Here is a 16,448-nt window from a genome sequence, read left to right on the forward strand (position 1 = left end):
CTTATACTGCAAGGGCTATAGTCACAACATATTTTAAGCTTAAACTGTATTATTAATATTTTTCCTCACTTTCTTATGTCTGAACAATAAATAAAATAACAAATCAAGCCCAGATGTGCAGCATATGTTTATTTCAATAGTACAAATACTTCTACCAAGGATCATTTCTACCTGCCGATGTGATAGTACTGAATTTGGGACTGAGAGGAAATGTATAATAGCCCACTACCTCATACTATTTCTATTAAACCCCGTAATAGACATAAATAATCCCAAGAGCACAGTTGATAAAATCTGGTTAGTTACAAAAGTATGTGTTTTTAGTATTATTACCTTTGCTTCTAATATATTTTATTTTAAGTTTATGTAATTTAGGTTTTAATGGTGGTTATATTTAAAAACTTGCAAAATTCCTGAAAATTTAACAACAGTAAACTAACATACTAAACATGATTAACAATGGTTTCTTTGCCCACCCAAAAATTTTCAAGTTTTTAACAGGTCTAAGAAGCAGAATTTTCAACTGTTATTTACGACCAGATCAAAAGATGTGCCTATATATAGTACAAACGTAAGTATTTCAGCACCCTATTCTACCATCAGCCAACTAGGCATAGTAAAGGAAAATAAAAACTGAGTACAGTCAAATTCTTACCATCTCTTTTGACCCAGTCGTCATAGTTACTCAATATTTTAAAATACTGGAATTTCAACGAAAATTATACCAATTTTAATAAATATGATAATATTTACTGATGTAATTTCCATTAAAGTAATTTAATTTAATTCCTTCATCAGTATGGGCCTCAAACAGAAATATGTGTTCAGAAACCAGGCTGCTAATAAAAGGACTTACTTTAACAAAGTACAGCCATGCATGCACCATATAAAGATACTTTGATAAAGAGACATGATATTGGTCCTATTGGTCATAATAAAGATGAAAAACTCCAATTGCTCAGTATTTGTACTGTAACTTTTCTATGTTTAGATACACAAATACATACCATTATATTACAACTGCATACATATTCAGTACAGTAACATACAGATTTGTAGCCTAGAAGCATTAGCCTGCATCATAAGCCCAGATATATAAAAGGCTATGCCACCTAGATTTGTGTAAGTGCACTCTATGATATTTGCACCACGATGAAAGGACGCATTCCTCAAAATGTATTCCCATCGCTAAGCAATGTAGAACAGCACATTAAAATCCCTGAGCGGAATGCCCTCAAGTATTTGAAGGACATGGGTTCCCATGAAGGCAGAAGCCTAAAAGTGCTTACCAATGGTACCGCCCAAAGCCATTGCTCCAGACATCTGAGCTAACAATTCTGGGTCCGGTTTTAAGCCTCCAAGTGTGGCTGCCAGGCCTCCAGCAACCCCAATCATACCCAATGCATTGCCAAGACGAGCTGTTCCCTGGGTGGAAAGGCCAGCCAGGGCACCAACACAGCACAAGCCCGAGCCTAGGTACATGATCTTTTCATAGGAAAGGGGAAAGAGAGAGAGATTATTAAAACCTTCCATCTATTAGATTAGAGAGGACCTCTCTGATGGAAACATGATTCTCTAAGGACAATTTAAGTTTGGATAACAAAGGGACAAATCTGAGCTCTTTTCATATTTCAGTATGTTTTCCTACCTGTTAGGAATATTAGCATGTTAAATACTTTTTGTTGTATTTGCAATTATACCATTATGTAAATTGGTTTCTTCTGGGTTATACACATGTTATACATAAATACATATAAAAATATCTAAATTTAATGGAGTTATTGTTGGATATGATACTAAACCTGACCAAATGTTACAAAGGAGCTAAGCCCTGATGTCATAAGAGCCAGGAAATGTGCATAGACTTCACTTGACTTAGTTTCATGAGACCAACATGAAGAAAGAATCACTATCTTCAATTTACAAAAGAGAAAATCTAAGACTAAAAAGATTACATGATTTCTTCAAGGTCAAATGAAAAGGGCAAATCTGGAGTACAGACTTTCATGTCCCTGACTCATTGATTCAACTCTTCCTAAAAAAAATATTCTGTTAATTCAACAAATACTCTATGTTAGAAACACAGAAGAAACCAGGAGAGACATGATTCTTCTGTTACAGAGGTTGCAATCAGTGACAGTCATTGAAAAGAAATGGAAAATAGTTCAGATCAAAGTGGAGGCTCTATTATATTTTGACTGGGAACTTCCAAAGTTCAACTTGATTATTTCTCTTTTACTATTCAACATTAATTTTTAAATTTTCTTTTTAAAAATGAATTGGCTTGACATTTCCTGGTAACAACATGCCTTACTGGATTTGTAGAAGTAGAAAAAAAATAGGAAAAGTTCAGCAAGGCCCTAAGCAACCTAGCAAGAACCTGTCTCAAAATGAAAAATAAAAAGGGTTAGGGATACAGCTTGGTGGTAAAGTGCCCCAAAAGGAGAAAGAAAGCAGGAAAACAACTAAGTTCTTAATAACAAAAATTTGTCAAATTAATCACTGATTATTTCATTGAAACCTTACAACAACCCAGCCATGTACATAAAGAAGGTACTAATACCTTCTCAACTTTTTTTTCATGTAAAAATTTAGGGACAGGTAAACCCCCATTAGCAGGCAACTCTATCTGTAGAATCCAGGGTCCTTATACTTAAGGAATGGTAATTACTGAATTTGCTTGGCAGAGTAGTATTTTCTTGAGAGTTTGAATTGTGGTAATAATAATGTTAAATCTAATAAGGAAGAAAACACAGTGGTAAAAATAAAACCATTCAAAAATCCTCTTACTTGTTCAATGTTATAGCCACTATAAAGGGCAGCTAAATATCCACCCACGAAAGTGCCAGCAGGAAGCAGATACAGGTAATTATATTCCGGGGGATCCGTGGGACGCTTGAACATGTCCAGCATTCTCTGAGTCACCAGAAAGCCACCTTATCAAAGCAAAGGGAAAACAAAACAAAAAGAAGTGTCCCATTGAGTAGAGTGATTTTTTTTCCAAAGTGTTATAATTTTTCTGTTTAAACATATTTTATCACCTAGGTATAAATATAACTTAAGTAACATTTTTAGAATGTCAAAAATAAAAATCATTCTACTAGTCAAGCCAGAAATTAGTGGGGAAAAAAACCCTACATATTTTCACATATATTGAGGAAGGAAACTTGCTATCAAAATGCAAAAACAACTATTTCTGCATGACTAAAAGCAAACAGCCCTTCAAAAAGCTTAGAAATGCAAAAGATCAATGGTCGGTATTTTTTTTATTTTTAAAAATATTTTGTTTTAGTTGTAGTTGGACACAATACCTTTATTTTATTTTTATGTGGTGCTGAGAATTAAACCCAGTGCCCTGCCCATGCTAGGTGAGCATCTAACTACTTAGCCACATCCTCAGCCCCTATTTTTTTTCTTTTCTTTTTTTTTTTTATTGTTGGTCGTTCAAAACATTACATATTTCTTAATATATCATATTTCACAGTTTGATTCAAGTGGGTTATGAACTCCCAATTATACCCCGTATACAGATTGCTGTATCACATCAGTTACCCTTCCATTGATTTACATATTGCCATTCTAGTGTCTGATGTATTCTGCTGTTTGTCCTATTCTCTACTATCCCCCCTCCCCTCCCCTCCCCTTTTCTCTCTCTACCCCCTCTACTGTAAATCATTTCTTCCACTTGTATTATCTTGTCTTATCCCTCCTTTCCTCTTATATGTAATTTTGTATAACCCTGAGGATCACCTTCCATTTCCATGCAATTTCCCTTCTCACTCCCTTTCCCTCCCACCTCTCATCCCTGTTTAATGTTAATCTTCTTCTCAAGCTCTTCGTCCCTACCCTGTCCTTGATTACTCCCTTTATATCAAAGGAGTTATTTGGCATTTGTTTTTTAAAGATTGGCTAGCTTCACTTAGCATAATCTGCTCTAATTCCATCCATTTCCCTCCAAATTCTATGATTTTGTCATTTTTTAATGCAGAGTAATACTCCATTGTGTATAAATGCCACATTTTTTTATCCATTCATCTATTGAAGGGCATCTAGGTTGGTTCCACAATCTTGCTATGGTGAATTGTGCTGCTATGAACATCGATGTAGCAGTGTCCCTGTAGCATGCTCTTATTAGGTCTTTAGGGAATAGACCGAGAAGGGGAATAGCTGGGTCAAATGGTGGTTCCATTTCCAGCTTTCCAAGAAATCTCCATACTGCTTTCCAAATTGGCTGCACCAATTTGCAGTCCCACCAACAATGAACAAGTGTACCCTTTTCCCCGCATCCTCTCCAGCACTTGTTGTTGTTGGACTTCATGATGGCTGCCAATCTTACTGGAGTGAGATGGTATCTTAGGGTGGTTTTGATTTGCATTTCTCTGACTGCTAGCAATGATGAGCATTTTTTCATGTACTTATTGACTGACTGTATGTCCTCCTCTGAGAAGTGTCTGTTCAGGTCCTTGGCCCATTTATTGATTGGGTTATTTGTTATCTTATTGTCTAATTTTTTGAGTTCTTTGTATACTCTGGATATTAGGGCTCTATCTGAAGTGTGTGGAGTAAAGATTTGTTCCCAGGATGTAGGCTCCCTGTTTACCTCTCTTATTGTTTCTTTTGCTGAGAAAAAACTTTTTAGTTTGAGTAAGTCCCATTTGTTGATTCTAGTTGTTAACTCTTGCGCTATGGGTGTCCTATTGAGGAATTTGGGGCCTGACCCCACAGTATGTAGATCATAGCCAACTTTTTCTTCTATCAGACGCCGTGTCTCTGATTTAATATCAAGCTCCTTGATCCATTTTGAGTTAACTTTTGTGCATGGCGAGAGAAAGGGATTCAGATTCATTTTGATGCAAATGGATTTCCAGTTTTCCCAGCACCATTTGTTGAAGATGCTATCCTTCCTCCATTGCATGCTTTTAGCCCCTTTATCAAATATAAGATAGTTGTAGTTTTGTGGACTGGTTACTGTGTCCTCTATTCTGTACCATTGGTCCAACCGCCTGTTTTGGTACCAGTACCATGCTGTTTTTGTTACTATTGCTCTGTAGTATAGTTTGAAGTCTGGTATCGCTATACCACCCGATTCACACTTTTTTTCTTAATATTAGGTTATTTCATTTGTTAAACTGTACTAAGTGATAAAGAAAAAATAGCATATGGACAGGCACCATGTTTCTTGGACACATTTAAGAATTTTAGCTACAAAATAGCACCAAATGAGACTCATACATGAATAGGGTGTTAAGCTTTCAGTTTTTAGGAACAAACATTGTCTGCAGTAAGGCAGATGACTAAAATGTTATATAAAATTATACGCCTTTGTAGATGTTAGGTGATAGCACTGAATCATTGTAATCCAAAACTATGCACTTAATAACTTTCTAGTTAACTTGTAGCAAGACATCATTTTGTTTGTTTGGGGGCATGGGGAAAGTTGCTCTTTTATCAACAGAGTTTCTAACAATTACAAATGGACAAAATTATCAAGTTTCCTTCACAAAGAACATTTATGGTCTGAGTGAAATATTCCTTCATGGTACGGTTAGTTTCTTAAAGTCAGAAAGTTCATTTTATTCTGATTTGAATTTGCAGCCTGTGTCTTCATTAAAAATAGTACTCTAAGCTGAGCACAGTAATATATGGTTGCAATACCAAAATAAGGAGGCTGAAAAGGGAGAGTTACAAGTTTAAGGCCAGGTTCAGCAACCTGGTAAGGCACCGTCTCAAAGTAAAAAAGGGCTGGGGATGGTGCTCAGTGGTTAAGCACCACTGGGTTCAATCCCTGGTACCAAAAGGAAAAAAAAAAAATAGCACTCTAGGTTCTTTCATGATCATCATACCTGCAATGTTGACTGAGGAGATGAATGTAGCAAGAGCAGCAAGACCCTGAGAAGTTGTGGAAGGATACAAATGTCCCCCCATCAGTGCCAATCCACCAACTGCTGTCAAACCTAGAAAGAAAACATTAATATGGTGATTATAGAGATAACTCCAAATGAAATGTCACAGCTGAAGGACAGACCTGTCATACACAGATTCACAAGGGGAAAGTTCTCACTACCAAACACAAAGCAGCCTTTCTGTGCCTCCATTCAGACATAAACAATTTTCCTATTGAGGACTATTGATAACACACCTCCACACCTTTCTCACTTAAAGTACTATGGTGGGCAAAATGTTAGCAAAACCTTTCCTCCTTTTGCATTACAATCTGACCTTCCTTTAACTTTTTTGCTCTGACCCTGATTGATATAAATCAACAATGCCACTAAACAACATTGCTTATAGGGAAAAGTGTCTACAGGTAGATAGATACCTTATAAACAGACTGGAAAGGATTAATTGTGAACTATAAATACTCGATGGGGATGTCACAGCTTTGGGCTTTCCTGAGTATAGTACCTCTTGAAACTTGACATCTCTGCAGAAATCCTAACAATGTTATAAGAAATGACCATGGATGGCTGGGAATGTAGCTCAGTGGTAGGGTGCTTGCCTGGTATATGTGAGGCCTTGGGTTTAATCCCCAGCACCACCAGAGAAGAAAAAAGAAATGATCAAGAGACCTGTTGCCTGTCCCATGTGTGTATCATTTCCTCATGTTGGAGCCATCACTGGGGGCCAAAGAACAGTTCCTAGGCAGCCACGTGGATGGCAGCTTGGATCAGAATAAAGAAATGCCTGATGCTGTCTCAGTAAGCCAGTTCCTATCTCCTGTGCTTTACTGTGAACTGATACCATGTATTGGTATCACTTACTGGAACCTCGATAGGCTGAATGTCAGTTTGACTTAAGAAGAGCACCCATAGGATGTGGAAACTGATTCTGTGAAACAGGAGTTTTCACATTTCATCAGTGAAAACCTTTCCTTAAAGGAAATCATAATTGAAAGAAATACCAGTAGACCTGCATTGCTTGAAACAGAAGCAGCCCAAAGGGCTAATGCTGCATGACCTTTTACTTCACAACCCAACCCCCACCTTTGGGGAAGCTGTGAGTCACCTTAATAACCACCTCTTATACCAAGGGAAACAATTTGAAAACACAGACTTTATAAACCTCATGGAAAGTACTCCTAAAGCTAAGAAGCCTTTGAAAACCTAAGATGAAGCAAACACATGAAGAACAAACCTGAGATTGCATTAGTCACAGACATCAGTGGTGAGTGGAGAGCAGGAGTCACTCCCCAGACGGTGTGGTAGCCCACGATGCCGGCCAAGCCAAAAGTGGTCACCATCTGAGAAAAGGCTAGATTGGGAGCCACAATGCCCAAACCCAGCATCCCAGTGAGACCTAGAGAAAGAAAGTAAAGAGTGTGAGACGACTTCCCATTATCTCAGATTAAAAAAGAGCACATACATACCTCCCACACAGTCAAATATATGAAGAGTCTGTGTCTCATATTCTACTCCTTTGCCAATAAAGAGCAAATTACACATTTGGCATTTGAGAAGTAGGGGAAGGAGGAAGATATTATGGACAAAACACAACTTTCTGACCACTCCATCTCTCAAATACTTTGTAAAGATCCACTAATATTTATGAGTCACCTTAATAATAATTTGCACATTTTCCTTTGCAAAGCTTTGTCCTCTTCTGTGTTTCAACTTTCATTGACAATGCCACATGTATTTATACAAACATTTTTATTCCAGAATTATAGGCCTACAGAGGAGCTACAAAGCATTTTCTACTTGGGCAAGACATAACCTTTATAAGACAGGACTTTTATGAGGCCAATTTTATGTCACTCTCAGAATTGGCTGAGGAAGAGAGGTTTTAAAAGAGTAGGAAGGATTTCATTCACTCCAGCACCTCCCCAAAACATATGGCTTCCACCCACCCGGGACAGAAGTTTTGCAATTGCTCCCGAATCTGGACTGGACTGCTGGCCAGGGCAGTCAGCTCTAGCCTCAACACCAAGTCAGCAAACAGGATTTTACAAAGAAAAGGAAAAAAAAAATACAAATTAAATTAAGAATGTGCAGAATACAAACAGTCAGTTCTGAACATACATCTTTAATTAGCGCCTTCCTTAATAGCAAACATGTGGATAGCTGCTCTGCAGCAGGAGAAAGGGTTACCTAATGGTCAGTGAAAATAAAACTACAGTGCATTACTGGGGAAGAACCTCTCACTTCTTTGGTAGGAACTATTATTTTCTAAACGGTATAACTGGGACATCTACAAATTGACATTAATTTTACTTTAAGTCATTCAGTAAGAGTGAAGGTTTATGTTTTTCTACCCACATACAATATTTCCAAGGTTCTAACACATGGCCTGTTAACCATCTGGAGGGAAAGTCAGATAAAATATTTGGCCTTCTAGTTAAAAATCAGAGAGCTGTTTAGGGTTGTAGTTAATCATAAGTTTTCCTAAGTCAGACTGCCTGGTTCAAATCCTCATTCTGGTGCTCTCCAACTGTGTGATCTAAAGCAAATTGCCTAAATTGTCTGTGCTTTGGTGTCTTTATCCATAAAATTAGTAACCCTGTCTTCATCTGTAAAAGAATATAATATTATGCCTACCTTACTGAATTCTTATAAAGAATAAAATTAGCCTAAGGCATATGAAATATTCAGCACAATGCCTAGCACTCACTAAATGATAATTCTTATTCTAACCACATTAGTCAGAAAATATTGAATTATCATAATCCATAGTCATTTGTTTGCATAATCAAAGAGACATACAAAGATCAATTCTTTAATAATCTAGCAAAAAGCAATATACCTTGACTCAATAAATATAACTGAAACCTAGAAAAATAAAACTGCATGCACTTTCCCATCATTTTCTTAGGAATTTCAAAGATAAATAGAAATTTATAATGCTACTCAGAAAAAACTCCATGTGTGATACAATAATCTAGTTTCTTTTTTTTTTTTTTTTAAACAAGTGAGTGCAAGTAGGGACACTGCCCTATCTACTTGCAATGTTCATCACCAGAAGCTTTCCACTCATTTTGCTGAATCGAGCTCTTTATTCAAGGAGTTACACACTTAGCTTTAGAACATCTGGACTCACATGGGAATTCAGATAATGCTGAGGCTACAAGAATTCTGTGTGCCTGGTGCTTGTTCTTCGTTCTTTAAAGTTTTCCTTTGTTTTTATTTTGGCTCTAAGTAGATCTAAATATTTTTAATTTGTTCTATGAAAGAGAAATCAATTTTAAGTCAAATACCCAGATTTCAGTATCTAACAATGCATAACCATAATGAATATTTCTCACTATTTTACAATAATTCTTTCAGGTTTTCGCAAAGTTGAACTTAAAAACAACAACAAAAAACTTATGTTAAATTGTAAAGAGATCAAAATCAAAATAGTAAATTTTTACTAGGTGAGTAATTTAGAATGTTAGTCAAATATCCAAAGGCTATATAATTGCAGTGTTTATTCTTTAAGGCAAATATTTGGCTTCCCAGTCTTACCCAACTACTCAGATACTTAGCCAACTACTCACAACTGATGTTTTGCAAAGTACAAGATGCCCTTAACTACACTTACACATAACTTAACACCAACACAATCTGATATCCATCACGACCAATATAATCAGTGTGGACAGAAATATCAATGACTATATTTAAAATTTTTTCTATAAAAAGAATCATGCTCACAGCCTGGATGTCATTTCACATGGCTTCTCTTAAGTATTCAGCATACATTTTGTGTCTCTGGAGTGGTTAATCAATCCCAAAGAAGTGAGACAAGTGGGGTGGGTTGTGGCTCAGAGGTAGAGCGCTAGCCTAGCGTGTGTGAGGCACTGGGTTCGATCCTCAGCACCACATAAAAATAAAGGACTGTGTCCACCTACAACTAAAAACTAAATATTTAAAAAAGAAGAAGAAAAAGAAGTGAGACAAGTATATGTTGATAAAAAGTCAAGTCTTTCAGGCCCAGTTATGAATGGAATCCACAGAACAACAACACCATTGCATTTACCTAATTTGACAATTACGACATTACATATAAAATGAACACAATCAGGTCTCTTTGCTACACAGCCAGGATCCTCACCTGCTGTGTAGGCAGAAGCCGTGGCCATGGTCCTCCTGAACGGTGTAACAGTAGCTGCCTTTTCAGCTTCTAGCTCAGCCACTGTCTTCTGTTTTACTGGGGCACCTTGAGGAATATTTTTCGGTGTGGGAGCAGGGAAAATCACTTCACCATCCTAACAGAGATCAGAAAATAGTATTATTATTTTTTTTAAAGAGAGAGTGAGAGAGGGAGAGAGATAATTTTAATATTTATTTTTTAGTTATCAGCGGACACAACATCTTTGTTTTTGTATGGTTGTGCTGGGGATCGAACCCAGGCCGCACGCATGCCAGGCCAGCGCGCTACCACTTGAGCCACATCCCCAGCCCCCAAAAATAGTATTATTTTAAAAGGTCAAACCAATATTTCAAAAGCCACTTATAGAAATAACTGTTTTTTAAAAAAAGCTATTCTACATATAATTTTACATAAGTATATTATAAATTCATAAAATTTATAACGTGTACACAAGTATGTAATGTTTGTATTACACATACATAGATCTATAATTTGTATGTGTGTAGAACGTATATAGAAAATACAGATCAAACCCAAAAAAGCAGGCCTGTGGAGAGAACACTGCTTTATTTTATTCAATTTCCATTTGTTTCTGGTTTTCAAATGCAAAGAACATTTTCAGTGAGTTGTATATATTTGAGACTTTGAAATATTTTTCTTTAAATCATTCTCCACTTTTAAATAATTTTATTGGCATAAACCTGGTATGTCAGTATTTCACTAGAGCACATTAATATTTGAAAATGATTCTTGCCTGAACAAAAATTCTAAAATGAATTTACATTAAAAACACAGGAAGGGCCAGGAGCAGTAGTGCACATCCATAATCCCAGCAACTAGGGAGGCTAAGGCAAGAGAATTACCACATTCAATTGGCATTCAAGCCTGGCATCTTGAAAAGACTCTGACTCAAAATAAAATAATAATAAGGGCTGGGATGCAGCTTAGTGGTAGAGCCCCCTGGGTGCAATTGCTAGTACTGCAAAATTTAAAAAAAAAAAAATCACAGGAAGGAAGACATCTCTACTTACCTTCATCACTACAGTTCCTCTAATGACATGACCCATTGTACCAAAGTCAAAATCATCTTTCACTTCAAAATAAAAATTATCTTTGTCAGGGCTGATGGCCTTCAGGAGCTTGGTAATATTGTTGGAATACAGAGTACTGGCCTGGGTGGCCATCCGGCTGGGAAGGTCTGTGTAGCCTATATGAGTGACTCCCTAAATGAAAACGCATACAGTCAAAGAGGTATATTACCTTATGCTCACATCCTTTCCAAGACAATTCCCATTCATACTCAATACTAAGTTTTAAAAGTATATATCTTTTGCATATATATACATACATTCTCTCAAACATAAGTACGAATTTCAAAAAGATCTTTAACTGCGCCTGTTTTTAATTTTAAAAAGTTTCAGGTCTCAATTTTTTCAAATATTTAAAGGAATAAACATCCCCCTCAGAGGAAGCTGGGATGTAGCTCAGTGACAGAACATCTGCCATGAATTCTATTCCCAGTACTGCAAAAAAAAAAAATAATAATACCTCACAAATTAATAATAATAGCAGCATTCATTCACAGACAGAAAATGGTTTTTTGCTATACCTTATGAATATAAAGTTCTCCTGGCTTCGTGGTTTCAAAGTTTCCGCCAGCTTCTGCAGCTAGATCCACAACAACTGAACCTTCCTTCATTGACTCAATCATTTCTTTACTAAATAAAACAGGAGCTTTTTTACCTAATAAAATTAAAGAAAACAATACAAATTATCACTCCGAAAAGCTTTATATTCTAATTGGTAAGGAGTCTCTGGGCACTCAGGAATTTAACATCTGCAATTTTAACTCTTTCCAAGATATCACTAAAGACCATAGGTAACACAGTTGAGACAGATCTTTCTCTATAGGAAAAAATATTATGTAGGCCGTAAGGCCAGTGTGCAGGATGGAGCCATTCAGCTGGTGAGTGAGGTTTGCCACCTGCTCAGCATGAGAATCTCAGCCCTGCTTTTCCCAACTAGCTCATATACCCAGAGAGAAACAATTTGGTGGGTTTTTTTTTTAATGAATAATAATAAGCCATTACAGAAATCATGTTGTTCACTCAAGTTAAACAATTCATAAACGTCAAGAGTATAGTTGGTACTGCTTTACAAATTACAAAATAGACTGTTTCCACACATCTTAACAAATATCACCAGATTACCCAACACATTGTATTCACCTACCTTAACAAGGATAACTTCTAGGAGAGAACAGAAAGTCCCATGTCAACTTTATAAACAGAAATCAATTAAAAATAAAATTTGTGTTACAATCATCTGATTTTCAATCCACTTGACTGGTATACATACGATTCAAAAAGAAAAACAACACTCCTTTGTAGCACATGTGATAAAAGACTGTGAAGATATGAGGGTTTATGTGGTGACTCCTTTTTGCTACAAACTTCATATTGTCAAGATCAAGTTCAAATCCCCAGGCTCTCCTTACTGAAGGCCTTCCTTCCTGAGCTGAGCTGCTCTTCTAGGATGCCCTCTCATTACTACCCATTGGACCTTTAGCCTCAACCATAATCAGCTGGCTGCCACATGATTTGTTGGATAATCTCTGGTTCTCTCTTCTGAGTATCCATGGAGACAGTAAGCATCAAGACACATTTTTCCCAAAAGACAATGCCTTAAGGTCCTGATAGTTTCATAACTTCTCAAAATTCCCTGAAAGTATTCCCCCTTCCCTCCCCACATAATCTAGCAAAGGATCCTTAAAAATATTTAACTAAATCTTACTCGACCACGAGAATCCAATAAATAAAGGTCATGTTCCTCAGCTCCCCAGTGAAAGATGGCAGTTGCATCCTCACAATGAGGTCAATCTAAAGTGCTCACCTGTACTCTCCAGATATTGCTGTCATCACCACTCCGACCCTCTCACCCAGAGCCACTTCTCTACTGCCCAACCTCCTGTTTGTTAGAGATTTTCCTTCCACCTTCCTTGTGCCCTCCAGTCATTGTACCTAAAATGACCCTTTGAATTCAGGTCTACTCCTTTGACTTGACTGAACAGACTTTGCAGCTACCAATGTACAAGTTCTTGGCATGTAATTTCTCTTGCCCTAGAAATTCTGGATTCCTTCTTCTTTCTGAGACATCAATAGCCAAGGATCAGTCCCTAGAATGCAATGCTACCACTCTGCAAGACCTCAAATAGCCAAACCATTTAGCATCCTTCAAAAACACATAAAATGCACCAATCTATTTGTCTTCTCACATTTTACTCACTCAACCTGAATAAAACAACTGTGCAGTAGCTGATACAGTCTTAAAAAATAGATATACATATGTGCATCTTAGAGATAACAGGTGTTCTATCCATATTATTTCTCCAAAACTCAATCATTTTGAAACAACAGCATACTCTTTCATGATGAGTGATTATTTAGTGTACAGACTGGTAGAGATCACCAGAATAATTTAAAAATCTACTTCACTCAGAGAGGAATATTTAAAGATATAAAATTATTATAAGTAAAAAGCACATAACAAAGTAGTATACACTTATAAATGTGTACATTTCAGCGTTTCTCATATATATGTACACACACACACACATATACTATATAGATTGTGGTAAATTCTGTCAAATAACATTTAACAAAATTATGGTATATTTGAATGGGGAGACCAAGTTATTTTCTTCTCTGCACTTTTTCTTATCTCTCAAATGTTCTAATTTTAAAATTAAGAAATCTTAATAAGGGCTACAGGGAATACAATGATAAATCTAACAGTGCAGCTGCCCGTAAGCACTCACATATGAAGCAATTTTTTTTTAATTCTGGAAGAAGTGCAGAAATAAAAATTAATAACAGATGGGGGAAAAAGAGAGCCAAAAGAGAAGCAGGGTAGTAAATAAAAGTTCCCAATGAGCAAATCCTCAAAAGAATAGGTCAAGAGAAAAACTGAGGAGACATTTCAAAATACTATCTTACTCTAATAGCCTAATATGATAAAAGTCAATGTCTGATAAATGTGGCATCATAAAATGTAAAGAACAAAAGAAATAAGATGATTAGTTAGGTATTTGGAAGAAAAAAAAGACTCTACCCAAACATAATATCCTTTTACTAGGTAAATCAGAATTAACTGTAAGAGAACCAACCCAACAAAAGAAAGAAAAGTGGAAGAAGAGAACTGCTTAAATATTTCTCTAGTTTGTGAATACAGAAACTACTTTCTAAATTCGAAGCAATGAGGGAAATTACAAAGAAAAGCATCAATATATTTAAATTTGAAAAATGTACATATTATAATCCTCAAAAATCACAAATGACACAAATTAGTCTACTAAAAAGTTCACAGAAATTTAAATAAAAACAAAATGCTAAGATTCTAATAGATAAATGAACAATAAACATAGATGGTCAATTTTTTAATGGAAAAAAAGTTCTACTACAGTCAAAGAAATATGGGGAAAAAGTAAGAAATTGGTTTTTTGGCCTCTAAAACTAGCAAAGTCAAAAAGTCATGATATCTAATGTTGAGAGAAAACAATTAACTAAAAAACTAACTGATGAAATTATGAACTACACAGTCTTTCAAAAAATCAGTTCATTAAGTGTATATCAACTGGCCAAAAACATTGATATCCAGTGATACTGCTTCTAATATCTGATTAATCCTTGGGAAAGTAAGTGAAAATGCAGACAGAGAAGTTATGCAGAAATAAATGTTACAAGAACTTTTTTTTAATTGACAGAAATAAATTAAAAGCCCAACTTTGGGGGAGCAATTAAATAAAATATGGCACATCCCAATAAGAAAATTCTGCAAAACCACCAAAATATATTTACAAGGATTCTTAATGATATATCTTATTGCAGTACATGGAAAGCTTTCAATTCTAAATGAGGGGAAAAGACATAGTACACCTTGATCTAAACATTATAAAAACACACTGAAAAAAAAATATAGAAAGGAAATGGTAAAATGTTAACAGTATTCACTAAGTAGAGGGATCGCTTATATTATTTCCTATTTTCTAGCTATTTCGTTATTTTCTATTTATTTTCTGTTTTGTACTTCATTGCCTCTAACAAAAGCCACATATTGTTTTAATAAAAAATAAAAAAGTATTTCCACAAAATCACAACCATGTTCTCCTTTAATTAGAGAAGGTGGTTTAAGATTCGGTACTAGGGAAAATTAGAATAACTTTGAAAAAGCATCAGACCAACCCTTTTTACTTACTACCTGAAAAGGCTTCATGCAAAGTTACCTGTCCTCCCAACTACAGCAACATCCTAAATGTGTAGTTAGGATAGTCTTTCAAAGAGCACACCAAAACACTTATAAAAGAGGCTGGGGATGTAGTTCAGTGGTAGAGCACTTGCCTAGCATGTACTAAGCAATGAGTTTAATCCCCAGCACCACCAAAATACAGATATTTATAAAGGAAGACAGAGATACAACTAAAGATGGAGAACAGGAAGTGTATACAGATTGTTTACAATGTATAACATAGGACAAAAATACAACCAATGTTTTCTGCAAAATCTTCCCAATATACAATCTGATGAAGTCCTAGAAATAAGGATAAAAGATAAAATGAGCATCCTGGGTATTTTAAGACATAACTGCAGAAGATTTAGTCAAAGAACACAGATGAAAGATATTTTCTTTTATGAAGGCACAATTGGGATTTCCCATTTTGAAGCTCATTACTGTTAAATTTATCATTTATCTGCAAAAGATACAATATCCAAAAAGGCCAAGATTATTACATTTCCTAAAATTACCCCTCTTTTAAAATTCACTTTGATATAAAAATAATTAAGAAAGAGAAAATGTTTAAATATTTCCTGGCACAATACAAACTGGGTGAAAGATGTGACATGATGTCCAACATTATGAAATATTGCTTGCTCCTTTCTGGTTCATGGACATGAAGTTCTCCTGGTAAAGTTACTCAGTTCCTTCCCATTTGGAAGTTATTTCCATACTTTTTGCCAAGACAATGGCAGGACATCAAGCACTCACAGTCATCATTCATGTAGTCATTCATTCATTGACTCAATTTGTAATTACTTAGTGACTCCCATTTGTAGACTAAAGGAAACTTTTACTTATAACACTGAGGTTTTTTTTTTTTGTTTGTTTGTTTTTTTGGTCACGGATTTAGAGTTTAGATGACCCTAGCTGAAAAAAAGTTGCACTCGAAGGTTATACAACATTACTAGAAAAGCTGGGTATGTAAAGCAGTCATCTGAAATTTTTAATTACAGACTTTTCCAATTGGCCAGCCATTATTTGGGGTGAGCATGAATACGAAGAGTACTAGAAGACCTCTTGGAACCTCAGTGTACACCAAGAATTGA

At 35.7% G+C, this 16,448-nt stretch overlaps 1 protein-coding gene across 4 annotated transcripts in view; it reads right to left on the minus strand.

The window, feature by feature from the left end:
* The window catches only part of Nnt (nicotinamide nucleotide transhydrogenase), a 93,205-nt gene that overhangs the window by 42,196 nt on the left and 34,561 nt on the right, over positions 1-16,448 (minus strand). For all 4 annotated transcript variants that reach the window (XM_013356094.4, XM_005319656.5, XM_013356093.4 and 1 more), the window contains 7 exons: positions 11,678-11,811; positions 11,100-11,291; positions 10,030-10,183; positions 7,135-7,296; positions 5,844-5,954; positions 2,791-2,936; positions 1,290-1,485 (listed from right to left, as the gene is read on the minus strand). In XM_013356094.4, coding sequence (XP_013211548.2) covers positions 1,290-1,485; positions 2,791-2,936; positions 5,844-5,954; positions 7,135-7,296; positions 10,030-10,183; positions 11,100-11,291; positions 11,678-11,811 — 1,095 coding nt within the window. The remainder of the gene's footprint in view (positions 1-1,289; positions 1,486-2,790; positions 2,937-5,843; positions 5,955-7,134; positions 7,297-10,029; positions 10,184-11,099; positions 11,292-11,677; positions 11,812-16,448) is intronic.

Source organism: Ictidomys tridecemlineatus, chromosome 1 (genome assembly GCF_052094955.1).
Source record: "Ictidomys tridecemlineatus isolate mIctTri1 chromosome 1, mIctTri1.hap1, whole genome shotgun sequence".
Lineage (NCBI taxonomy): Eukaryota > Metazoa > Chordata > Mammalia > Rodentia > Sciuridae > Ictidomys > Ictidomys tridecemlineatus.